At 49.5% G+C, this 26,687-nt stretch overlaps 1 protein-coding gene across 4 annotated transcripts in view; it reads right to left on the bottom strand.

Moving 5' to 3' along the window:
- PLXNB1 (plexin B1) overlaps positions 1-26,687 on the bottom strand; it is a 332,504-nt gene that overhangs the window by 70,853 nt on the left and 234,964 nt on the right. For all 4 annotated transcript variants that reach the window (XM_063941019.1, XM_063941017.1, XM_063941018.1 and 1 more), the window contains 4 exons: positions 26,067-26,249; positions 14,956-15,084; positions 12,771-12,871; positions 7,489-7,621 (listed from right to left, as the gene is read on the bottom strand). In XM_063941019.1, coding sequence (XP_063797089.1) covers positions 7,489-7,621; positions 12,771-12,871; positions 14,956-15,084; positions 26,067-26,249 — 546 coding nt within the window. The remainder of the gene's footprint in view (positions 1-7,488; positions 7,622-12,770; positions 12,872-14,955; positions 15,085-26,066; positions 26,250-26,687) is intronic.

The raw sequence follows: 26,687 nt of genomic DNA on the forward strand, positions 1-26,687 counted from the left end.
ATACAGCATCAGTTTCTGATTGGAGAGACCGGCAACAATCCCTATGTTAGAGACAGTGCCGTAACTACATGTGGGCTAATGGTGCGTTGCCCACAGCGCATCTGCGCTGTAGGCGCATCCGCTGACCCATCCGCTGACCCACACATGTCTCACAGGGCTGCACCGCACAAGAGAAACCGGCGTGCAGCTGCCAAGCTGCAGCGCCCGGCAACCATGTTAGCGTGTAATATAGACTGGCCGCCGGGCGCTGTAGCTTGTTGTCTCCACGCTGTGGTATCCCTGTCGCTGTTGAAGGACGGCGTAGCTGCTCACCCGCCCCAGACGCTGTTATCTCGCGGCGCCGGCGGCATCTAGGAGCAGAGGTAACTTCCTCCATGCTCTGGGTGCCCAGGAAGAGTGGCGGCTCCCCCAACGACAGTCAAGTCTCTCCCTCCCTCCCTCTCTCTCTCCTCTCCCTCTGCCTGTGTAAAAAAAATAATAATGGGGGATTGCCAGTCTAATGTCTAAAAATGGGGGCCTGCCTGTCTAATGTGTAAAAAATAAGAATTTACTTACCGATAATTCTATTTCTCGTAGTCCGTAGTGGATGCTGGGAACTCCGTAAGGACCATGGGGAATAGCGGCTCCGCAGGAGACTGGGCACAAAAGAAAAGCTTTAGGACTACCTGGTGTGCACTGGCTCCTCCCCCTATGACCCTCCTCCAAGCCTCAGTTAGGATACTGTGCCCGGACGAGCGTACACAATAAGGAAGGATTTTGAATCCCGGGTAAGACTCATACCAGACACACCAATCACACCGTACAACCTGTGATCTGAACCCAGTTAACAGCATGATAACAGAGGAGCCTCTGGATAGATGGCTCACAACAACAATAACCCGATTTGTTAACAATAACTATGTACAAGTATTGCAGATAATCCGCACTTGGGATGGGCGCCCAGCATCCACTACGGACTACGAGAAATAGAATTATCGGTAAGTAAATTCTTATTTTCTCTGACGTTCTAGTGGATGCTGGGAACTCCGTAAGGACCATGGGGATTATACCAAAGCTCCCAAACGGGCGGGAGAGTGCGGATGACTCTGCAGCACCGAGTGAGAAAACTCCAGGTCCTCCTCAGCCAGAGTGTCAAATTTGTAAAATTTCACAAAAGTATTTGACCCCGACCAAGTAACAGCTCGGTAAAGTTGTAAAGCCGAGACCCCTCGGGCAGCCGCCCAAGATGAGCCCACCTTCCTTGTGGAGTGGGCTTTTACAGATTTTGGCTGTGGCAGGCCTGCCACAGAATGCGCAAGCTGAATTGTACTACAAATCCAGCGAGCGATAGTCTGCTTAGAAGCAGGAGCACCCAGCTTGTTGGGTGCGTACAGGATAAATAGCGAGTCAGATTTTCTGACTCCAGCCGTCCTGGAAACTCCAAGTCCTTAGTAGCTGCAGGTACCACAATAGGCTGGTTCAGATGAAACGCTGAAACCACCTTTGGGAGAAATTGAGGACGAGTCCTCAATTCTGCCCTGTCCGTATGAAAAATCAGGTAAGGGCTTTTACAGGATAAAGCCGCCAATTCTGACACACGCCTGGCTGAAGCCAGGGCCAACAGCATGACCACTTTCCATGTGAGATATTTTAAGTCCACAGTGTTGAGTGGTTCAAACCAATGTGATTTTAGGAAACCCAAAACAACATTCAGATCCCAGGGTGCCACTGGAGGCACAAAAGGAGGCTGTATATGTAGCACTCCCTTAACAAACGTCTGGACTTCAGGCGCTGAAGCCAGTTCTCTCTGAAAGAAAATCGACAGGGCCGAAATCTGGACCTTAATGGATCCTAATTTTAGGCCCATAGACACTCCTGCTTGCAGGAAATGCAGGAATCGACCCAGTTGAAATTCCTCCGTCGGGGCCTTTTTGGCCTCGCACCACGCAACATATTTCCGCCAGATACGGTGATAATGCTTTGCGGTTACATCCTTTCTGGCTTTTATCAAAGTAGGGATGACTTCGTCTGGAATGCCTTTTTCCTTTAGGATCCGGCGTTCAACCGCCATGCCGTCAAACGCAGTCGCGGTAAGTCTTGGAACAGACAGGGTCCCTGCTGGAGCAGGTCCCTTCTCAGAGGTAGAGGCCACGGGTCCTCTGTGAGCATTTCTTGAAGTTCCGGGTACCAAGTCCTTCTTGGCCAATCCGGAGCCACAAGAATCGTTCTTACTCCTCCCCGCCGTATAATTCTCAGCACCTTGGGTATGAGAGGCAGAGGAGGGAACACATACACTGACTGGTACACCCACGGTGTTACCAGAGCGTCCACAGCTATTGCTTGAGGGTCCCTTGACCTGGCGCAATACCTGTCCAGTTTTTTGTTGAGGCGGGACGCCATCATGTCCACCTTTGGTTTTTCCCAACGGTTTACAATCATGTGGAAGACTTCTGGGTGAAGTCCCCACTCTCCCGGGTGGAGGTCGTGCCTGCTGAGGAAGTCTGCTTCCCAGTTGTCCACTCCCGGAATGAACACTGCCGACAGTGCTATCACATGATTTTCCGCCCAGCGAAGAATCCTTGCAGCTTCTGCCATTGCCCTCCTGCTTCTTGTGCCGTCCCTGTCTGTTTACGTGGGCGACTGCCGTGATGTTGTCCGACTGGATCAGCACCGGCTGACCTTGAAGCAGAGGTCTTGCTTGGCTTAGAGCATTGTAAATGGCTCTTAACTCCAGGATATTTATGTGAAGTGATGTCTCCAGGCTTGACCACAAGCCCTGGAAGTTTCTTCCCTGTGAGACTGCTCCCCAGCCTCGCAGGCTGGCATCTGTGGTCACCAGGACCCAGTCCTGAATTCCGAATCTGCGGCCCTCTAGAAGATGAGCACTCTGCAACCACCACAGGAGAGACACCCTTGTCCTTGGGGACAGGGTTATCCGCTGATGCATCTGAAGATGCGATCCGGACCATTTGTCCAGCAGGTCCCACTGGAATGTTCTTGCGTGGAATCTGCCGAATGGGATTGCTTCGTAGGAAGCCACCATTTTTCCCAGGACCCTTGTGCATTGATGCACTGATACTTGGCCTGGTTTTAGGAGGTTTCTGACTAGCTCGGATAACTCTCTGGCTTTCTCTTCCGGGAGAAACACCTTTTTCTGGACTGTGTCCAGGATCATCCCTAGGAATAGAAGACGTGTCGTCGGATTCAGCTGCGATTTTGGGATATTGAGAATCCAACCGTGCTGCCGCAGCACTACTTGAGATAGTGCTACTCCGACTACCAACTGTTCCTTGGATCTTGCCCTTATCAGGAGATCGTCCAAGTAAGGGATAATTAAAACTCCTTTCCTTCGAAGGAGTATCATCATTTCGGCCATTACTTTGGTAAAGACCCGGGGTGCCGTGGACAATCCAAACGGCAGCGTCTGAAACTGATAGTGGCAGTTCTGTACCACAAACCTGAGGTACCCTTGGTGAGAAGGGTAAATTGGGACATGGAGGTAAGCATCCTTGATGTCCAGAGACACCATATAATCCCCTTCTTCCAGGTTCGCGATCACCGCTCTGAGTGACTCCATCTTGAATTTGAACCTCTGTATGTAAGTGTTCAAAGATTTTAGATTTAAAATAGGTCTCACCGAGCCATCCGGCTTCAGTACCACAAACAGCGTGGAATAATACCCCTTTCCCTGTTGCAGGAGGGGTACCTTGATTATCACCTGCTGAGAATACAGCTTGTGAATGGCTTCCAATACCGCCTCCCTGTCGGAGGGAGACGTCGGTAAGGCAGACTTTAGGAAACGGCAAGGGGGAGACGTCTCGAATTCCAATTTGTACCCCTGAGATACCACCTGAAGGATCCAGGGGTCCACTTGTGAGTGAGCCCACTGCGCGCTGAAATTCTTGAGACGGGCCCCCACCGTGCCTGAGTCCGCTTGTAGAGCCCCAGCGTCATGCTGAGGACTTGGCAGAAGCGGGAGAGGGCTTCTGTTCCTGGGAACTGGCTGTTTGCTGCAGCCTTTTTCCTCTCCCTCTGCCACGGGGCAGAAATGAGGAGCCTTTTGCCCGCTTGCCCTTATGGGGCCGAAAGGACTGCGCCTGATAATACGGCGTCTTCTTATGTTGAGAGGCTACCTGGGGTAAAAATGTGGATTTCCCAGCAGTTGCCGTGGACACCAGGTCCGATAGACCTACCCCAAATAACTCCTCCCCTTTATAAGGCAATACTTCCATATGCCTTTTGGAATCAGCATCACCTGACCACTACCGCGTCCATAACCCTCTTCTGGCAGATATGGACAGCGCACTTACTCTTGATGCCAGTCGGCAAATATCCCTCTGTGCATCACGCATATATAAAAATGCCTTTTTTAAATGCTCTATAGTCAGTAATATACTGTCCCTATCCAGGGTATCAATATTTTCAGTCAGGGAATCCGACCAAGCCACCCCAGCACTGCACATCCAGGCTGAGGCGATTGCTGGTCGCAGTATAACACCCGTGTGAGTGTATATACATTTTAGGATATTCTCCTGCTTTCTGTCAGCAGGTTCCTTAAGGGCGGCCGTATCAGGAGACGGTAGTGCCACCTGTTTAGACAAGCGTGTGAGCGCTTTATCCACCCTAGGGGGTGTTTCCCAACGTGCCCTATCCTCTGGCGGGAAGGGGTATGATGCCAATAACTTTTTAGGAATTATCAGTTTTTTATCGGGAGAAACCCACGCTTCATCACATACTTCATTTAATTCCTCAGATGCAGGAAAAACTACAGGTAGTTTTTTCTCACCAAACATAATACCCTTTTTAGTGGTACTTGTACTATCAGAAATGTGTAAAACATTTTTCATTGCCTCAATCATGTAACGTGTGGCCCTACTGGAAGTCACATTCGTCTCTTCATTGTCGACACTGGAGTCAGTATCCGTGTCAGCGTCTGTATCTGCCATCTGAGGTAGCGGGCGTTTTAGAGCCCCTGATGGTCTTTGAGACGCCTGGACAGGCACAAGCTGAGTAGCCGGCTGTCTCATGTCATCAACCGTCTTTTGTAAAGAGCTGACACTTTCACGTAATTCCTTCCATAAGCCCATCTACTCAGGTGTCGACTCCCTAGGGGGTGACATCTCCATTACAGGCAATTGCTCCGCCTCCACATCATTTTCCTCCTCATACATGTCGACACAGTCGTACCGACACACAGCACACACACAGGGAATGCTCTGATAGAGGACAGGACCCCACTAGCCCTTTGGGGAGACAGAGGGAGAGTATGCCAGCACACACCAGAGCGCTATATATATGTTGGGATAACACTATACAGAGTGTTTTTCCCCTTATAGCTGCTGTTTATATTATACTGCGCCTAATTAGTGCCCCCCCCCTCTTGTTTTACCCTTTTCTGCAGTGCAGGACTGCAGGGGAGAGTCAGGGAGACGTCCTTCCAGCGGAGCTGTGAGGGAAAATGGCGCCAGTGTGCTGAGGAGATAGGCTCCGCCCCCTTCTCGGCTGACTTTTCTCCCGCTTTTTTCAGGAATCTGGCAGGGGTTAATATACATCCATATAGCCCTGGGGGTTATATGTGATGTATTTCAGCCAGCCAAGGTGTTTATATTGCTGCTCAGGGCGCCCCCCCCCCCAGCGCCCTGCACCCATCAGTGACCGGAGCGTGTGGTGTGCATGAGGAGCAATGGCGCACAGCTGCAGTGCTGTGCGCTACCTTGGTGAAGACTGATGTCTTCTGCCGCCGATTTTCCGGACTTCTTCTTGCTTCTGGCTCTGTAAGGGGGCCGGCGGCGCGGCTCTGGGACCGGACTCCGAGGCTGGGCCTGTGTTCGGTCCCTCTGGAGCTAATGGTGTCCAGTAGCCTAAGAAGCCCAAGCTGGCTGCAAGCAGGCAGGTTCGCTTCTTTTCCCCTTAGTCCCTCGATGCAGTGAGCCTGTTGCCAGCAGGTCTCACTGTAAAATAAAAAACCTAAAACTAACTTTTCCTAAGAAGCTCAGGAGAGCCCCCTAGATTGCACCCAGCTCGGTCGGGCACAAAAATCTAACTGAGGCTTGGAGGAGAGTCATAGGGGGAGGAGCCAGTGCACACCAGGTAGTCCTAAAGCTTTTCTTTTGTGCCCAGTCTCCTGCGGAGCCGCTATTCCCCATGGTCCTTACGGAGTTCCCAGCATCCACTAGGACGTCAGAGAAATGGGGATTCTGCCTGTCTAATGTGTAAAAATGGGGATTCTGCCTGTCTAATGTGTAAAAATGGGGACTCTGCCTGCCCATAGCGCGCAGTGGCACCAATTTGTATAGGGGGGGGGGGGAGGGGATGCTGATGCTGTGTCTTGCACACAGCGCTAAAATGTCTAGTTATGGCACTGGTTAGAGATAGGGCTGTTTAAATGAACCCTTTTTCCTGGTTGTCAACTGCAGGGCCAGAAAGGTCACAGTGCAGCTGGCGCAGGTGGGTGTGAGGTCTCGTGGACCGCGTGGTGCTCTGGCATCAGACCCACAAAGTTCTGTTAGTGGGAGAAGAGGGGTTTATCCTTACAATAACAAGACCCCAGAGGCGGTGGAGGTCCCGCTGCTACTTTCAATGTTTACGCCTCAAGCCGGTGCATATTATTACAACACAGAGCATTTTTATGCCCACAAATAACAATGTAGTAAAAACATTCATAATGGATTCATATGACACATAAGGGGGAGATGTATCAAAGCTTGGAGAGCGATAATGTGAAGAGAGATAAAGTATTAACCAACCAGCCCCTAACTGCCATCTTTCAAACACAGCCTGTAACATGGCAGTTAGGAGCAGATTGGCTGGTACTTTATCTCTCACCACTTTATCAAGGGGGAGATGTACTAAGCAATAATAAAAGCGGAGAAATGAGCCAGTGGAGAAGTTGCCCATGGCAACCAATCAGCATTGACGTAACATTTATAATTGACATACTATAAATGTATACAGAGCAGCTGATTGGTTGCCAAGGGCAACTTCTCCACTGGCTCACTTCTCCACTTTTATCACTGCTTAGTACATTTCCCCCCTGACAATTTATTAGCAAGATAGTTCAAATTATTTAAGAGAGATTTGAATGAGTCTCAAACACTTGGCTGCCAGCGCAAAAGTGACAGCAGGCGGAACATGAAGTGACATTTTTATTTGTATTGTAATCTGAGCCTGGAAACAGTCACGCAGAATGGGGACACATCCCAATTTGGAAAGTGGGTGTCCAACCTGTGATGGGCATATAGGACCCTTCCAAGTCACTGGGCTCTCATAATTTCACACTATTGTAGATGTGGGTTATACATAATCCTACCCACAATTCCTAAGGACAAGACTTGTCCTATAGTTTATCATTTTATAAACCACGTGTATGTTTTCTTCTGTAACACACCTTTTCACTGTATATAGCACAGGTAATAGAGTGAAGGTATCAGAATTATCTTCTCAGTATATTGTGCTGCTTTTACTCTCTTACATAACAGACACTCATCCTCTACTTGATGTTACACTCACGTTTCTCTTCTCCTCTTTGCTGATGTTTGCTGGGCTTAGCGCCTGCACCGTCAGGCAACGCTGGTTCATGTCGTGAGCCCAGAGCCACTGATTCCTCTGCCCCGAACGTAGACACTCATAGCGTCGGCTACATCTACAGAAATAAATAAGACCACCAGGTAGTAAGGAGACAACATATGAGAGACATAAAAAATAGGGGCATGGCTTCATAGGGGAGGGGCGTGGCCACAGTTATGCTCCCAGATTTGCCCCAAGTAGTTGTGCCCCCTGTAGCTATGCCCCCTGTTGCTGTGCCCCCTGTCGCTGTCAAACACAAAAATAAAAATACAATACTTACCACTGCCCCGCTCCTGCTTCCCGACCGCTGCTGCTGCTGCTCCGTTTGGTCTCCCGCAGCTCCTCTCTATGGAAGAGACGTCATGACGTCTCTCCCATAGCAGCGCCGCACACACGCTAGAGGTCAATAGTGACCTCTAGTGTCTGTCACTAGAGCCGGCTGCAGCGGACGCCCACACAGCCCACGGCGTCTGCTGCAGCCAGGGAGCGGGGTGCGGGTAAGCGACGGTGCCTGCGGCCGCAGCGCCCCGGCCACAGGCACTGCTTGCCCGCACCAAGAACCGCTCCTGCTGACCTGGCGGCTTGTACTGCCAATAAATATTGGTTTTGTTATTGCTCAGCGTTAATGTAACGGATCGAGATGAAACAAAGTGCAGGTTATGGCTAGGAGTTTCCACCACCAAATGATGCAGTGTTCGCGAGAATCGGTTCAGTCGTGTTTGTGCCAACTTGGAACAAACGGACACAACTTTCTTATAATATTAGTATGGATAAAAGTGATTTTTCCTAGACAGAACGACCATAAATATTTTTGAAAATGCTGATTAGCTTACTACACACTATTATTCAGTGGCAGCATCTTCGCCATGGGACGCTTTCATTAATGACTCGCAAGGCATTCTAAACACTGTTTAACCAATCAATAACCAAGTGCGGCAAGGTGTTTCTCACACACAGGAGGGGCTTCCTTCATTCCACAGCCGGACACCTTCACAATGAGTAACCGGACCTGTGCATCACTGGAGGCATTTACCATCAATGCAGCTACTGTATGACGCAGTATTATGTTTGGTCGAGGGATATTTTGGTGATATTCATTATGAAGACATTCATATTGACTCCATGAGAATGTCTACCTGGTCATAATGTCGACATACTTACAATGTCGACATTCATGTCAATACTGGTGAAATGTCGACGTAATTAGAATTTTGACACAACGCCCTTGTAGTCTAGCGATGATTTACCATCCACAGTGGCTCCAGTGATGTCTTCCAGGTCCTACAGTCATTTGATGATTAGATCTGGCGTATCTAATGGTACTTGTGGCAGTGAGTATGCCTAATCTCTAAACCTAATCCTCACCCTAGTACCTACCCTTAACCTCCCCTCCCACAGCCTAATGCTAACCTTCCCCCTGGTGCCTAACCCTAACCACCCTTCCCACAGCCCATCCTAACTCTCCACCTGGTGCCTAATCCTAACCTCCCCTCCCACAGCCTAATGCTAACCTTCCCCCTGGTGCCTAACCCTAACCTCCCTTCCCACAGCCCATCCTAACTCTCCACCTGGTGCCTAATCCTAACCTCCCCTCCCACAGCCCAATTCTAATCCAAGTGCCTAACTCATATCTCCCCTCCCCCTGGTGCCTAATCCTAATCCTAGTGCCTAACCCTAACCTCCCCTCCCCCCAGCCTAACCGTAATCCTAGTGCCTAACCCTAACCTCCCCTCCCCCAGCCTAACCCTAATCCTAGTGCCTAACCTTAACCTCCCCTCCCACAGCCTAATCCTAACCCTCCTAGTGCCTAACCCTAACCTCCCCTCCCACATGCTAATCCTAACCCTCCTAGTGCCTAACCCTAAACCCCCCCCCCCACAACCTAATCCTAACCCTCCCCCTAGTGCCTAACCCTAACCTCCCCTCCCCCATTTTAACCCTAATCCTAGTGCCTAACCCTAACCTCCCCTCCCCCATCTTAACCCTAATCCTAGTGCCTAACCCTAACCTCCCCTCCCACAGGCTAATCCTAACCCTAAACTACCCTGCCGCAGATCTAACCCTAACTCTCCTCCCACAGCCTAATCCTCCCCAGTGCCTAATCCTAATCCTCCCCTTCCGAAGCCTAGCCCTAACCCTCCTCCTAGTGCCTAACCCTAAACTCCCCTCCCACAGCCTAATCCTAACCGTCCCCCTCGTGCCTAACCCTTCCCGGTGCCTAACCCTAACCTCCCCTCCCACATGCTAATCCTAACCCTCCTAGTGCCTAACCCTAACCTCCCCTCCCACAGCCTAATCCTAACCCTCCTAGTGCCTAACCCTAACCTCCCCTCCCACAGCCTAACCCTAACCCTCCTAGTGCCTAACCCTAACCTCCCCTCCCACAGCCTAACCCTAACCCTCCTAGTGCCTAACCCTAACCTCCCCTCCCACAGCCTAACCCTAACCCTCCTAGTGCCTAACCCTAACCTCCCCTCCCACAGCCTAACCCTCCTAGTGCCTAACCCTAACCTCCCCTCCCACAGCCTAATCCTAACCCTCCTAGTGCCTAACCCTAACCTCCCCTGCCACAGCCTAATCCTAACCCTCCTAGTGCCTAACCCTAACCTCCCCTCCCACAGCCTAATCCTAACCCTCCTAGTGCCTAACCCTAACCTCCCCTCCCACATGCTAATCCTAACCCTCCTAGTGCCTAACCCTAACCTCCCCTCCCACATGCTAATCCTAACCCTCCTAGTGCCTAACCCTAACCTCCCCTCCCACAGCCTAACCCTAACCCTCCTAGTGCCTAACCCTAACCTCCCCTCCCACAGCCTAATCCTAACCCTCCTAGTGCCTAACCCTAACCTCCCCTCCCACAGCCTAACCCTCCTAGTGCCTAACCCTAAACCCCCCCCCCCCACAACCTAATCCTAACCCTCCTAGTGCCTAACCCTAACCTCCCCTCCCACAGCCTAATCCTAACCCTCCTAGTGCCTAACCCTAACCTCCCCTCCCACATGCTAATCCTAACCCTCCTAGTGCCTAACCCTAAACCCCCCCCCCCACAACCTAATCCTAACCCTCCCCCTAGTGCCTAACCCTAACCTCCCCTCCCCCATTTTAACCCTAATCCTAGTGCCTAACCCTAACCTCCCCTCCCCCATCTTAACCCTAATCCTAGTGCCTAACCCTAACCTCCCCTCCCACAGGCTAATCCTAACCCTAAACTACCCTGCCGCAGATCTAACCCTAACTCTCCTCCCACAGCCTAATCCTCCCCAGTGCCTAATCCTAATCCTCCCCTTCCGAAGCCTAGCCCTAACCGTCCCCCTCGTGCCTAACCCTTCCCGGTGCCTAACCCTAACCTCCCCTCCCACATGCTAATCCTAACCCTCCTAGTGCCTAACCCTAACCTCCCCTCCCACAGCCTAATCCTAACCCTCCTAGTGCCTAACCCTAACCTCCCCTCCCACAGCCTAACCCTAACCCTCCTAGTGCCTAACCCTAACCTCCCCTCCCACAGCCTAACCCTAACCCTCCTAGTGCCTAACCCTAACCTCCCCTCCCACATGCTAATCCTAACCCTCCTAGTGCCTAACCCTAACCTCCCCTCCCACAGCCTAATCCTAACCCTCCTAGTGCCTAACCCTAACCTCCCCTGCCACAGCCTAACCCTCCTAGTGCCTAACCCTAACCTCCCCTCCCACAGCCTAACCCTCCTAGTGTTTAACCCTAACCTCCCCTCCCACAGCCTAATCCTAACCCTAACCCTCCTAGTGCCTAACCCTAACCTCCCCTCCCACAGCCTAATCCTAACCCTCCTAGTGCCTAACCCTAACCTCCCCTCCCACAGCCTAATCCTAACCCTCCTAGTGCCTAACCCTAACCTCCCCTCCCACAGCCTAATCCTAACCCTCCTAGTGCCTAACCCTAACCTCCCCTCCCCCATCTTAACCCTAATCCTAGTGCCTAACCCTAACCTCCCCTCCCACAGGCTAATCCTAACCCTAAACTACCCTGCCGCAGATCTAACCCCAACTCTCCTCCCACAGCCTAATCCTCCCCAGTGCCTAATCCTAATCCTCCCCTTCCGAAGCCTAGCCCTAACCCTCCTCCTAGTGCCTAACCCTAAACTCCCCTCCCACAGCCTAATCCTAACCGTCCCCCTCGTGCCTAACCCTTCCCGGTGCCTAACCCTAACCTCCCCTCCCACATGCTAATCCTAACCCTCCTAGTGCCTAACCCTAACCTCCCCTCCCACATCCTAATCCTAACCCTCCTAGTGCCTAACCCTAACCTCCCCTCCCACAGCCTAACCCTAACCCTCCTAGTGCCTAACCCTAACCTCCCCTCCCACAGCCTAACCCTAACCCTCCTAGTGCCTAACCCTAACCTCCCCTCCCACAGCCTAATCCTAACCCTCCTAGTGCCTAACCCTAACCTCCCCTCCCACAGCCTAATCCTAACCCTCCTAGTGCCTAACCCTAACCTCCCCTCCCACAGCCTAATCCTAACCCTCCTAGTGCCTAACCCTAACCTCCCCTCCCACAGCCTACTCCTAACCGTTCCCCTCGTGCCTAACCCTAACCTCCCCTCCCACAGCCTAATCCTAACCCTCCTAGTGCCTAACCCTAACCTCCCCTCCCTCAGCCTAACCTTAACCCTCCTCCTTCTGCCTAACCTTAATTTCACCTCCAGCAGCCTAACCCTAAATGTTGACATTTTTACTATGTCCCATTTAGTTAATTTACTGTATATTATATTGAGTTTGTTAAGCGCTCTCCTGGGGAGGCAATCAAAGTGCCGGCTGTCGGCATCCCAGCGGTCAGGATACCGTCACCCGGTGAAATGACGAAATAGATTAGGGTGGCGACCCAAGGTCACCACCGGGCCAGAAGCGCGCCGAGCATAGCGAGCCCATGAGGGGACATGCTGCGCTTGCAGCCGGTGTTCTGGCTGTCGGTATTCCGACGTCGGTCTGCTGACCGCCGAGATCCTGCCAGACGGCATATCATAGTGATTCCCTCTCCTGGCCCAGTATGTCTAAACAATATCGTGTGCAATACAACCAGGGGGAGAAGCTAGAGGCATAATATAACTCCATTATAACTCCATGTACATCACCCCCATATACTTGATACAGAACCTCAATGCCCTGTAATACTATAATGATTCCTAAAGCTAGAACTCATGGCTTAAAGTCTGTACCCGACATTATCCAAGTGCCTCTGTGTACTACTTACTTCCCGTGAAGTACGCACCATCCGCAGTAGGGATCAGACGCAGAAAGACACGCTGCGCAGTCACTGTGTTGGGAGCAGTCAGATAGAGGCACCTTGGTTATCTAAAAAAAAAATATATATATATATATATATAGTCAAGAAAAGGAATAACATTTCACACACTGTCCCCAGCAATGATATAAATGACAATGTACTGTATTACAGAATACCATTATATACCAAAACGTGTGTGGATGATGGAGCTCAAACAAAGTAAAGCATCTGTTTATAAAACTTTGGCCCAATGGTAATAGCTCAGATTTCTTGGTCCTGGTGCGATTCCTGATGATATATCCACTAGATTTAAAGTGCCAAATAGTTTTAAAGCAAAAAATTAGTTTTTTGGCTAATGGCTGCTTTAAATCTAGGGGCTATTTGATATGATATACAGCCTATGGGGGTCATTCAGAGTTGATCGTAGCTGTGCTAAATTTAGCACAGCTATGATCATCTCCCCAGACATGCGGGGGGACGCCCAGCACAGGGCTAGTCCGCCCCGCATGTCAGTCCGGCCCCCTCGCACAAGTACAAAAGCATCGCACAGCGGTGATGCATTTGTACTTGTGGAGTAACTCCCGGCCAGCGCAGCTCCTGCAGCTGACCGGGAGTTGCTCATCGCTGCACCTGGTCGCAGCGGCTGCGTGTGACATCACGCAGCCGCTGCAGCCCGCCCCTCGCACGGTCTGGCCACGCCTGCGTTGGCCGGACCGCGCCCCCATAACGGTGGCCAAATGCCGCCGTGCCATCCCCTCCCGCCCAGCGACCGCCTCTGCCTGTCAATCAGGCAGAGGCAATCGCTAGGGAACGACGGCCTTTGGCCGTCCGGCATGCGCCAGCGCATGTGCATTTCCGACCCGATTGCTGCGCTGCGATAAACTGCAGTGAGCAATCAGATCAGAATGACCCCCCCATATCACTGGGGTCGCACAAACTGGAGCCTACTGCATTTGGACCAGCACCTGGCAAAGTCATTATTGTGCTTCAAGGTTAAACATTTGCTATTCCTAATAATGTTAAATTCTAGTCAAGGCGCCCTAGATCAAACAGCATGCAGAGCAACTGCCAGATCATCACAGAGCATTTTGCAGCACCATAAAGAATAATGGAGAAGTAAATATTGATGGTCCCTTAATTAAAGGGGTCCAGCAATGAATCCGTAATAAGGGCCTGATTGATGTTTGTAATTACAGCAAGAAAGCAAGCAATGGGGCAAAACTATGTTACACTGCAGGTGGGGCAGATGTAACATGTGCAGAGAGAGTTAGATTTGGGTTCAAACTGAAATCTAAATTGTAGTGTAAAATAAAACTGTCTAACATTTGTGGGCTACATGCAAAAGCAGCCAGTATTTACCCTGCACAGAAATAATATACATGTATTTGCTCTCCTTGCATGGCAACATGGGTTTTTCCAGATACAAAGTTACTTGCTTTACTTACAAACATGAATCAGTCCCTAAGTAAACAATAGCCTGCATTCAGCACAAGATGCATTTTATTACACCCTAAAAGACATCAGTAACCCTTGTACAACAACAGGGGCGTTATATTTCAGCCTGGAAACCGAGCTGCAGGGGAACGTTTTATTTTCCCCGTAAATGACCCTTTATGGTTGTATAAACACACGCAACATTAATAGATTAATTGTATTAAAGAACAAAGAGGTAGATGTACCCTCTACAGTACCAGATTAGTGGCGCATTAGCCACCCAGTGGTGGAGATGTGTATTGCATGCTGAGTATGTAGTTGTGCCTCAACACGCCTGTCCGTGCATAAACTCAACAACCTAAGCCATTGCCTAGGTGCGACTAAACCTCCGTTTAGGCGGAGAAACTGCAAAGATGAGGGAGGCTCCATCTGTATCAATCAGTGTAAAGACTGGAGAAGCAGGTCAGTGTAGAAGTTTCCCACTTTAATCAATCAGCCTCTGCCGGTCATTTTATAGAATGTATTTGATAAATGCTAGCTAGAATCTGATTGGTTGATATGGGCAATAACTCCACATGACCACTTTTCCACTCTTCAAACAACCTAACACATCTCCCCCAGATACCTATACAGTCCACCATCCGTTCTCAATGACATTTTGCACAATGGTTTCTTCATACAATTTAAATGTTTTTAAACATCCAAAGCAATCCATTACCGTGGACTGAGTCATGACGTAGAGGTGTCTCTGCGACTGGTCAAACAATAGGTCTGCAGAAACGGCTGTGTTGGTTTGTGTGGGCACAGTAGCATATTGACGAGCATCATTAAGTCCTCCTAGATACACCTGGAAATAAGAAAAACAATTAGGAATATTAAATGATATGTCTTGTGTATGTCTAGCCCTGGCACTGCTTCAAGGTATAAATTGAGCAATTAAAATGGTTAATAATAAGAATTTACTCACCGGTAATTCTATTTCTCGTAGTCCGTAGTGGATGCTGTGGACTCCGTAAGGACCATAGGGAATAGACGGGCTCCGCAGGAGACTGGGCACTCTAAGAAAGATTTAGGACTACCTGGTGTGCACTGGCTCCTCCCCCTATGACCCTCCTCCAAGCCTCAGTTAGGACACTGTGCCCGGAAGAGCTGACACAATAAGGAAGGATTTTGAATCCCGGGTAAGACTCATACCAGCCACACCAATCACACCATGTAACTCGTGATAGGAACCCCGGTTAACAGTATGATAACAAAAAGGAGCCTCTGAAGAGATGGCGTACAATAACAACCCGATTTGTGTAACAATAACTATTTACAAGTATTGCAGACAATCTGCACTTGGGATGGGCGCCCAGCATCCACTACGGACTACGAGAAATAGAATTACCGGTGAGTAAATTCTTATTTTCTCTAACGTCCTAGTGGATGCTGGGGACTCCGTAAGGACCATGGGGATTATACCAAAGCTCCCAAACGGGCGGGAGAGTGCAGCACCGAATGAGAGAACTCCAGGTCCTCCTCAGCCAGGGTATCAAATTTATAGAATTTTGCAAACGTGTTTGCCCCTGACCAAGTAGCAGCTCGGCAAAGTTGTAAAGCCGAGACCCCTCGGGCAGCCGCCCAAGATGAGCCCACCTTCCTTGTGGAATGGGCTTTTACTGATTTAGGCTGCGGTAATCCTACCGCAGAATGCGCTAGTTGAATAGTGCTACAAATCCAGCGCGCGATAGTCTGCTTAGAAGCAGGAACACCCAGCTTGTTGGGTGCATACAGGATAAACAGCGAGTCAGTCTTCCTGACTCCAGCCGTCCTAGAAACATATATTTTTAGGGCCCTGACTACATCAAGTAACTTGGAATCCTCCAAGTCCCTAGTAGCCGCAGGCACCACAATAGGTTGGTTCAAGTGAAAAGCTGATACCACCTTTGGGAGAAACTGAGGACGAGTCCTCAATTCTGCCCTATCCATATGGAAAATCAGATAGGGGCTTTTACAGGACAAAGCTGCCAATTCTGACACACGTCTGGCCGAAGCCAGAGCCAACAACATCACCACTTTCCACGTGAGATATTTCAAATCCACAGACTTAAGTGGCTCAAACCAATGTGATTTTAGAAATTCCAAGACCACATTGAGATCCCAAGGTGCCACTGGGGGCACAAAAGGAGGCTGAATATGCAGAACTCCCTTGACAAAAGTCTGAACATCAGGCAGTGAAGCCAGTTCTTTCTGGAAGAAAATCGACAGGGCCGAGATCTGGACTTTAATGGACCCCAATTTGAGGCCCAAAGTCACATCTGCTTGCAGGAAATGTAGGAATCGACCCAGTTGAAATTCCTCCGTTGGGGCCTTCTTGGCCTCACACCAAGCAACATATTTCCGCCAAATGCGGTGATAATGTTTTGCGGTGACATCCTTCCTGGCCTTGATCAGGGTAGGGATGACTTCCTCCGGAATGCCTTTTTCCTTTAGGATCCGGCGTTCAACCGCCATGCTGTCAAACGCAGCCGCGGTAAGTCTTGGAACAGACAGGGTCCCTGCTGCAGCAGGTCTTGTCTGAGCGGCAGAGGCCAATGGTCCTCTGCAAGCATCTCTTGAAGTTCCGGGTACCAAGCCCTTCTTGGCCAATCCGGAGCCACGAGAATAGTTCTCACTCCTCGCCTTCTTATTATTCTCAGTACCTTGGGTATGAGAGGCAGAGGAGGAAAACATAAACCGTCTGGTACACCCACGGTGTCACTAGAGCGTCCACAGCGATCGCCTGAGGGTCCCTTGACCTGGCGCAATACCTTTTTAGCTTTTTGTTGAGGCGGGACGCCATCATGTCCACCTGTGGTTTTTCCCAACGGTTTACCAGCATCTGGAAGACTTCTGGATGAAGTCCCCATTCTCCCGGGTGGAGCTCGTGCCTGCTGAGGAAGTCTGCTTCCCAGTTGTCCACTCCCGGAATGAATACTGCTGTCAATGCTAGCACATGATTCTCTGCCCAACGGAGAATTCTTGTGGCTTCTGCCATTGCCCTCCTGCTTCTTGTGCCGCCCTGTCTGTTTACATGGGCGACCGCCGTGATGTTGTCTGACTGGATCAGCACCGGCCGGTTCTGAAGCAGGGGTCTTGCTTGACTTAAGGCGTTGTAAATGGCCCTTAGCTCCAGAATATTTCTGTGCAGCGATATCTCCTGAGCTGACCACAGCCCCTGGAAATTTCTTCCCTGTGTGACTGCCCCCCAGCCCCAAAGGCTGGCATCCGTGGTCACCAGGACCCAGTCCTGTATTCCGAATCTGCGGCCCTCTAGTAGATGAGCCCTCTGCAGCCACCACAGCAGCGACACCCTGGTCCTTGCCGACAGGGTTATCCGCTGTTGCATCTGGAGATGGGATCCGGACCATTTGTCCAACAGGTCCCACTGGAACGTCCTTGCGTGGAACCTTCCGAATGGAATTGCTTCGTATGAAGCTACCATTTTTCCCAGGACTCGTGTGCATTGATGTACCGACACTTTTCCTGGTTTTAGGATGTCTCTGACCAGGGATGACAATTCCTCTGCTTTTTCCACTGGAAGAAACACTCTTTTCTGGTCTGTGTCCAGAATCATTCCCAGGAACAGAAGACGAGTCGTCGGAACCAGCTGCGACTTTGGAATATTGAGAATCCAGCCGTGCTGTAGTAGCATTTCCTGAGAAAGTGCTACCCCCACTACCAACTGTTCCTTGGACTTCGCCTTTATCAGGAGATCGTCCAAGTACGGGATAATTGAAACACCTTTCTTGCGAAGGAGTATCATCATTTCGGCCATTACCTTGGTAAAGACCCTCGGCGCTGTGGATAACCCAAACGGCAGCGTCTGGAACTGATAGTGACAGTCCTGTACCACAAATCTGGGGTACTCCTGGTGAGGAGGATAAATGGAGACATGAAGATACGCATCTTTGATGTCCAGGGAGACCATGTAGTCCCCCTCCTCCAGGCTTGCAATAACCGCTCTGAGCGATTCCATCTTGAACTTGAACCTTTTGATATAAGTGTTCAAGGATTTTAGATTTAAGATGGGTCTCACCGAACCGTCCGGTTTCGGTACCACAAACAGTGTGGAATAGTAACCCTTTCCTTGTTGAAGGAGGGGTACCTTGACAATCACGTGCTGTGAATACAGTTTCTGAATAGCCACCAACACTGCCTCCCTGGCAGAGGGAGTTGCCGGTAAGGCAGACTTTAGGAAACAGCGGGGGGGAGACGTCTCGAATTCCAGCCTGTACCCCTGAAGTACTACTTGAAGGACCCAGGGATCCACCTGTGAGAGAACCCACTGTGCGCTGAAATTTTTGAGACGGGCCCCCACCGTGCCCGGGTCCACCTGAGCAGCCCCAGCGTCATGCTGTGGACTTACCGGACGCAGGGGAGGACTTCTGCTCCTGGGAACTAGCTGTGTGTTGCAGCTTTTTTCCTCTACCTCTGCCTCTCGGCAGAAAGGAGGAGCCTCTAGCCCTCTTGCTTTTCTGGGGCCGAAAGGACTGTACCTGATAATACGGTGCTTTCTTTTGCTGTGGGGCAGTCTGTGGCAAAAAGGTCGATTTCCCAGCCGTAGCTGTGGACACGAGGTCCGAAAGACCATCCCCAAACAGTTCCACCCCTTTATAGGGTAAAACTTCCATGTGCCGCTTTGAGTCGGCATCACCGGACCATTGCCTAGTCCATAACCCCCGTCTGGCGGCAATGGACATAGCGCTTACTCTTGATGCCAGCCGGCAAATATCCCTCTGTGCATCACGCATGTATAAGACTGCGTCTTTTATATGCTCAAGCGTCAGCAAAATATTGTCCCTATCCATGGTATCAATATTATCCAAAAGGGAATCTGACCACGCAGCAGCAGCACTGCACATCCAAGCTGATGCAATCGCTGGTCGCAATATAATGCCTGAGTGTGTGTAAATAACCTTTAGGGTATTTTCCTGCTTTCTATCAGCAGGTTCCTTCAGGGCGGCCGTATCCGGAGACGGTAGTGCCACCTTCTTTGACAAGCGTGTCAGCGCCTTGTCTACCCTAGGGGGTGTTTCCCAACGTGACCTATCCTCTAGCGGGAAAGGGTACGCTGCCAACAATCGTTTTGAAATTATCAATTTCTTATCAGGGGAAGTCCACGCTTCCTCACACACCTCATTTAATTCCTCAGATGCAGGAAAAACTACAGGTAGTTTTTTCTCACCGAACATAATACCCTTTTTTGTGGTACCTGGGGTATTATCAGAAATGTGTAAAACATTTTTCATTGCCTCAATCATGTAACGGGTGGACCTATTGGAGGGTACACTAGTCTCATCACCGTCGACACTGGAGTCTGTATCCGTGTCGACGTCTGTATCTGTCACCTGAGGTAGCAGGCGTTTTAAGGCCCCTGATGACATTTGAGACGCTGGAACAGGCACAAGCTGTGTAGCCGGCTGTCCTATGTCGTCAAACCTTTTGTGTAAGGAGTTGACACTTTCACGCAATTCCTTCCATAAGTCCAACCACACCGGTGTCGACCACTCAGGGGGTGACAGCACATTCACAGGCATTTGCTCCGCCTCCACATCATTTTCCTCCTCATACATGTCGACACAGCAGCACCGACACCCAGCAGACACACAGGGAATGCTCTTACAGAGGACAGGACCCCACAAAGCCCTTTGGAGAGACAGAGGGAGAGTATGCCAGCACACACCAGAGCGCTATATATCACAGGGATATCACCTATAAAAGTGTGTTTTCCCCTTATAGCTGCATATATACTTATACTGCGCCTAATTTGTGCCCCCCCTCTCTTTTTTACCCTTTTCTGTAGTGCAGGACTGCAGGGGAGAGCCAGGGAGCTTCCTTCCAGCGGAGCTGTGAGGGAAAAATGGCGCCAGTGTGCTGAGGGAGAAGGCCCCGCCCCTTTTTCGGCGGGCTTTCTCCCGCTATTTTAATGTATCTGGCAGGGGTTAATATACACCTATATAGCCCCTGGGGCTATATATGGTGTTAGTTTGCCAGCCAAGGTGTAATAATTGCTGCTCAGGGCGCCCCCCCCCCAGCGCCCTGCACCCATCAGTGACCTCAGTGTGTGGTGTGCATGAGGAGCAATGGCGCACAGCTGCAGTGCTGTGCGCTACCTTGGAGAAGACAGAAGTCTTCAGTCGCCGAGTTTCTGGACCTCTTCTTGCTTCTGGCTCTGTAAGGGGGACGGCGGCGCGGCTCCGGGAACGGACGACGAGATCGGTGCCTGTGTTCGATCCCTCTGGAGCTAATGGTGTCCAGTAGCCTAAGAAGCCCAAGCTACCACCACTTAGGTAGGTTCGCTTCTTCTCCCCTTAGTCCCTCGATGCAGTGAGCCTGTTGCCAGCAGGTCTCACTGAAAATAAAAAACCTAAACTATACTTTCTTCTAGGAGCTCAGGAGAGCCCCTAGTGTGCATCCAGCTCAGCCGGGCACAGAAATCTAACTGAGGCTTGGAGGAGGGTCATAGGGGGAGGAGCCAGTGCACACCAGGTAGTCCTAAATCTTTCTTAGAATGCCCAGTCTCCTGCGGAGCCCGTCTATTCCCCATGGTCCTTACGGAGTCCCCAGCATCCACTAGGACGTTAGAGAAATTGTATTTATTCTGCCTGGTATGCTAATTTGGAAACAGACATGTCCTTCGCCAACTGGATACTAAACTCAGATGTTCCCAGTTGTATCCCTCTCGTCTTATAAGGCCATTAAGGTGTTAAGACAAAGTGCATGGGAACGAGCACCTATTACTGTGCCCACCCACACTATAGACGATTCAGGAATGCCTGCACGTGAAAGCTATGTCTCAGCCAACAGATCTTTAATCTGCATTATGCCTGTATCTGGCAGAATACCTTCAGCTCCATGTGATGCAGCAATGTTATTTCAGGTTGGCAATCATCATGTTTAGCTGACCTTCAGTAGGACCTTCAATCTCAAATGCCACCACTAGATGGGGCTGGAGCAACGTTTTTGGAAATCCACAAACATCAATAGAGTTTATTAAAGTTAGTACACATTGGCCCTCATTCCGAGTTGATCGCTCGCAAGGCGAATTTAGCAGAGTTGCTCAGGCTAAGCCTACGCCTACTGGGAGTGTATCTTAGCTTCTTAAAATTGCGACCGATGCATTCGCAATATTGCGATTACAAACTACTTAGCAGTTTCAGAGTAGCTTCAGACTTACTCGGCATCTGCGATCAGTTCAGTGCTTGTCGTTCCTGGTTTGACGTCATAAACACACCCAGCGTTCGCCCAGACACTCCCCCGTTTCTCCGGCCACTCCTGCGTTTTTTCCGGAAACGGTAGCGTTTTTATCCACACGCCCCGAAAACGCCGTGTTTCCGCCCAGTAACACCCATTTCCTGTCAATCACACTACGATCGCCGGAGCGAAGAAAAAGCCGTGAGTAAAAATACTATCTTCATTGTAAAATTACTTGGCGCAGTCGCAGTGCGATTATTGCGCATGCGTACTAAGCGGAATTTCACTGCGATGCGATGAAAATTACCGAGCGAACGACTCGGAATGAGGGCCATTGGTGGTCATTCAGAGTTGTTCGCTCGTTATTTTTTTTCCGCAACGGAGCGATTAGTCGCTAATGCGCATGCGCAATGTCCGCACTGCGACTGCGCCAAGTAAATCTGCTATGCAGTTAGGTTTTTTACTCACGGCATTACGAGGTTTTTTCTTCGTTCTGGTGATCGTAATGTGATTGACAGGAAGTGGGTGTTTCTGGGCGGAAACAGGCCGTTTTATGGGAGTGTGTGAAAAAACGCTGCCGTTTCTGGGAAAAACGCGGGAGTGTCTGAAGAAACGGGGGAGTGTCTGAAGAAACGGGGGAGTGTCTGGGCGAACGCTGGGAGTGTTTGTGACGTCAAACCAGGAACGACAAGCACTGAACTGATCGCACTGGAAGAGTAAGTCTGGAGCTACTCAGAAACTGCTAAGAAGTGTCTATTCGCTATTCTGCTAATCTTTCGTTCGCAATTTTACTATGCTAAGATTCACTCCCAGTAGGCGGTGGCTTAGCGTGTGCAAAGCTGCTAAAAGCAGCTTGCGAGCGAACAACTCGGAATGAGGGCCATAATTCTTACCCTGGCAGGGGACCTTGCTGTACTATGAAAAGAAGTAGCTACTGAAATGAACTCATAACTCCGAGGGCTGCCTTAGACAACTCCCTTTTGTATGTGTTGTGCAAAAAATAAACTGACTTAAATCATGGAGCAATATTTAATATAAATAAATGGGCGCTGCTGCTCTAATTCAGATTTAGGGCTTGATTCTGAGTGGGCCACATGGTCCAGAGTCATATACATCTATGCATCTCTGATGTTTATTTAAGGGTGCTAAATGGGCATTTTTAGGAGGCAATTGGGTGGCAACAATTCAGACACAAGAGAACAAATGTTAATGTTGCCTGCAGTGTTTGGAAGCATAAACACTCAGTATAAAGTGCACTGCGCTGCAGACAGGCTGTGAGATGGGTTAATCAGCACTCTACAGACCGAGCAAAGTACAGGGTTTGTCTATGCTATTCACTAGAGTTATCTGTCAATGCCTGTCTATAAGACAGCAGAGAATTCATTACAAGGTGTGCGCATAATCTTATTTACAGCTGAAAAGTTACCAGAGGACGTCCCATCTCAGTATTTGGGACAGAGAAAGCCGACATACAGTGCATGTAAAGCAGGCACTCCCGCCATCCATGGAGGTGCCGCTGTCGTGTAGCTATATGTCATGGAAATCCGGTCAGACGGGGTTATTCAGGTTTGTTAGCAAACCAAAAAAGCACACTAATGGGCAATAATACCATGTGCACTGCAGGTGGGGCAGATGTAACATGTGCAGAGAGAGTTAGATTTGGGTGGGTTATTTTGTTTCTGTGCAGGGTAAATACTGGCTGCTTTATTTTTACACTGCAATTCAGATTTCAGTTTGAACACACCCCACCCAAATCTAACTCTCTCTGCACATGTTACATCTGCCCCACGTGTATTGCAGCATGGTTTGCTAACAAACCTGACTAAGGCCCACATAGTACATTCCAGAGAGATTTATCAAACCTTCTTTAAAGGACTGGCGGATAAGTTGCATGTAGCCACCAATCAGAATCTAGCTATCTTAACTACTTTTGATTCCCCTCTCCGGGAGACAAAAAACAAAACGCTCCCCTGGGTATGAACACTGAGCCAAATGCCTGCCCCTCATTTCATTTGTCATGGCGCATAGGCATTCCAGTTTGCACAATAGCACATAATGTATTATTAATGACAGAAGCTGCAAGCCTGTTCCCCTCACACACCCAGGTTATATGATATAACAGAAATGTTACGTTGTATGTCGGGACTTGTCCACGAATGAAGTATTCTGACTCAGAGAGTTATTAGGTTTTGTACTAATTTCTGACATTATAATGGAATTATTTTCTATTGTAAATGGGCACATATTTAACATACTTTATAACATGACTCATTTTACCCTGTACACATGTTGCTGAAGCCGTTTATGGTGAAGAAAAACTGCACAGATCTTTGGGAAAATGACGCCAGCACCACTTCCGAGTGAATTCTACAACATCACCGGGGAGGGAGGAGTATAGTCTATGGGTGCAGGTGTGCGGCTGGGCCCCCCTGGACAGACCATAATCGGGATACAGGCATTCCGGGTCCCGGCGCCAGCACTGGCATTCCTGGCAGTGTCTGGATTTCGGCATCAGCATTCCGACTGCCAGGATGCCGAACACGGGTGGTCTTCAGTTTGCCGGCTGTCGGGATCCCGGCGCACAGTATATCGACGCCGGAATCCCAACAGCCGGCATACCGACACCTTTTCTCCCTCTTGGGGGTCCACGACCCCCCTGGAGGGAGAACAGATAGCGTGGCGCCCGTAGCGTGCCACCATGCTTGCAAGGGGCTCATTTGCGCTCGCCCAGCTTTCGGTATGCCGGCGGTCGGGATTCCGGCTCCGGTATGCTGGCTGCCGGGAGCCCGGCTGCCGGCATACCCTACTACACCCGCCGAACACTAGTATCCTGAACGGATCCCCAAACACATATTGATAGGTTCATTAGCTTCTGGAAATAAGTAAGACTAGTGTGTGTATATGTGTATGTAAGTGTCATGGGGAATATAGATTGTAAGCTCCACTGGGGCAGGAACTGATGTGAATGACCAAATATTCCCTGTAAAATGCTGCGGAATATGTGTGCGCTATATTATGGTGATAAATAAAATAAATACTACTGTCAGTAACTGAAATAGATGTCAGTACTATTGTGTACTATTGGCGTTCCTTATTTACTGTCATTATTATGCAGACTGAATCCCAGCTTTATAATGCACCGCTTTTTTTTTTTTTTTTTACATAACCTAATTAATCCAGCACAGCAGGAAAGTAGGTGACAAGTCCGGAAGCAGAGCCTTTTGCTGGGATGACATGCGTCATACTGAAGGGTCAATTCTGCATAACTGAAGACCGCACCACATAAAGCAACAATGGGTGATCTAGAAAACCTTTTTATATGTTATCCATCATCATCAGCAGCAGCTTGAGCCCCGTTCTTTAGACCTGTCTACCCAAATCCAGCGCTGAGCAATGGTTGTGTGGAGAGGAAATGGTTAGAATGCAATTTGTTCCAGGTGAATTGACTCCAGGAATTTGCTCCAGTACAAATTAGGTGCTGGCAGCCGGAGGGTCAGCCAGGAAAACAACAGTGTAATTACTGGCTATCACCAGTCACCTTACTGTGTCTGCCCGGATTAGCATTTAAATTTTTCCTACAGCAAAGGTCAGTTTTTAAACAAATACCGTCCAGTGTTTGGACAGACCTATACACTCAAGGCTGATCTGCTGAATGAAAGCAACATTGTACCACGTAAAGCAGTTCCCTCATCCATAATCTAGAACATATTATGTGCATTACTGTTCATTACTCTGTATTTAGCGGAGATATACGAATCTAGAACAAAGGGCCAGATAAAGGTTTGTGGAGGCCCCCGTGCAATTATATTGTGAGGGCCCGTAACATATAAAACGGTCAATATGATATTATGCCAGTAATGTTATTTCAAATGATGTGTGACTCCTCCCAGCACCACAAATGTATTACACACACTGTAGTGCCCCCACGTCACGTTATGTCACACAGAAACCCCAGTTCACTTGTACCCCAGTGACGCCCAGGCTGGTGATGTAACTATGTGTAGGGGACCACCTGTGTACGGTAAGGGGGCCCTGGGCAACCATCCCAGAATCCCTGTTGTTAATCTGGTTTTGCTAGATTGTAACTATGGTACATGTTTTATTTAAAATGGGTTTCTAGAACGACCTCCTCAAACCACCAGGTGTATTCTGCAAACACAAATCATGTCAACATTTTTTATTTTATTTCATGATGACATTCAGACGAGCCTTTAATCAGAATTTGTCATACCGGGTTTCAGACACAACACTGCATGAGCAAACCCTTCTGCCAGGCTTTGATCCCGGTGCTGCCACGCCTAGCGTCAGTCAGCCCTCAATGTCAGAAAACCCTGTATTTTCCAGCTCTCTGCAGTGGCCATGGCATTCTACTGCTGCTCATCTAGGATACAGCGGAAGCAGCCCTATTTTACAGTCTTTATAACACCACCCTCACTATAAGAATAACTTTAAAGTGTTGTTTTTATTTTGGGTGATATGCAAAAGGCGCACTCTAACACCATTATACAAAGTAAAATATAAAAAAAAGTTAATACAAGTCAGGGCAATCAATACCCGGCAGTACACAGCTCAGAAAGTGATTTTAGTTTCATTGATCTCCCCGTCACTTACTTTGTTTAGTTGTCCTTTGCTGTCACCGATGAAAGCGATTGTGTGCTCCTCTTCTATGTTGACGGCAATGGCTGTAAGCCGAGCATTGGGGCTCTCGAACACAGGGGCTACCTCCAGCGGATGCCAGCTTGCCATGGGGCTCGGTGTGTGGTCTGAGCCGCACGGATAAGCATCAAGCGTGTCCTGTAATCACAGAGCAGATATTCTCTCAGAGTGGAATCCAATGCTACGGAGGTGGCCACAGACCATGGTAATGTAAAAGCAGTTCCAAGACATCACAATTCCCCAGATTCCCGGATATCGCAAGTCCCCAGATTCCCGGATATTGCAATTCCCCAGATTCCCGGACATCACAATTCCCAGGACTATTACGATCAAGATTTGTAAGTACATTCAGTCATTGGTTGACCAAACTAAATGGGTCCTAAGTCATCTGGTAGCTAGCGCTACTCAACCACAAAACAAGTGGATCAGTCTAAACCAAAAATCGCCAGAATAATAGACCAGGTTTAGACTTTTTGAGCCGGTCCTTCTTGCACAAATACAGGGAAAAAATTGATTGGGGGTTCCCCGTATTTAAGCACTGGACTCTTGGACCGGTCCTGGATCCAAAAATACGGG

This window comes from Pseudophryne corroboree, chromosome 9, assembly GCF_028390025.1.
Source record: "Pseudophryne corroboree isolate aPseCor3 chromosome 9, aPseCor3.hap2, whole genome shotgun sequence".
In the NCBI taxonomy this organism is placed as follows: Eukaryota; Metazoa; Chordata; class Amphibia; order Anura; family Myobatrachidae; genus Pseudophryne; species Pseudophryne corroboree.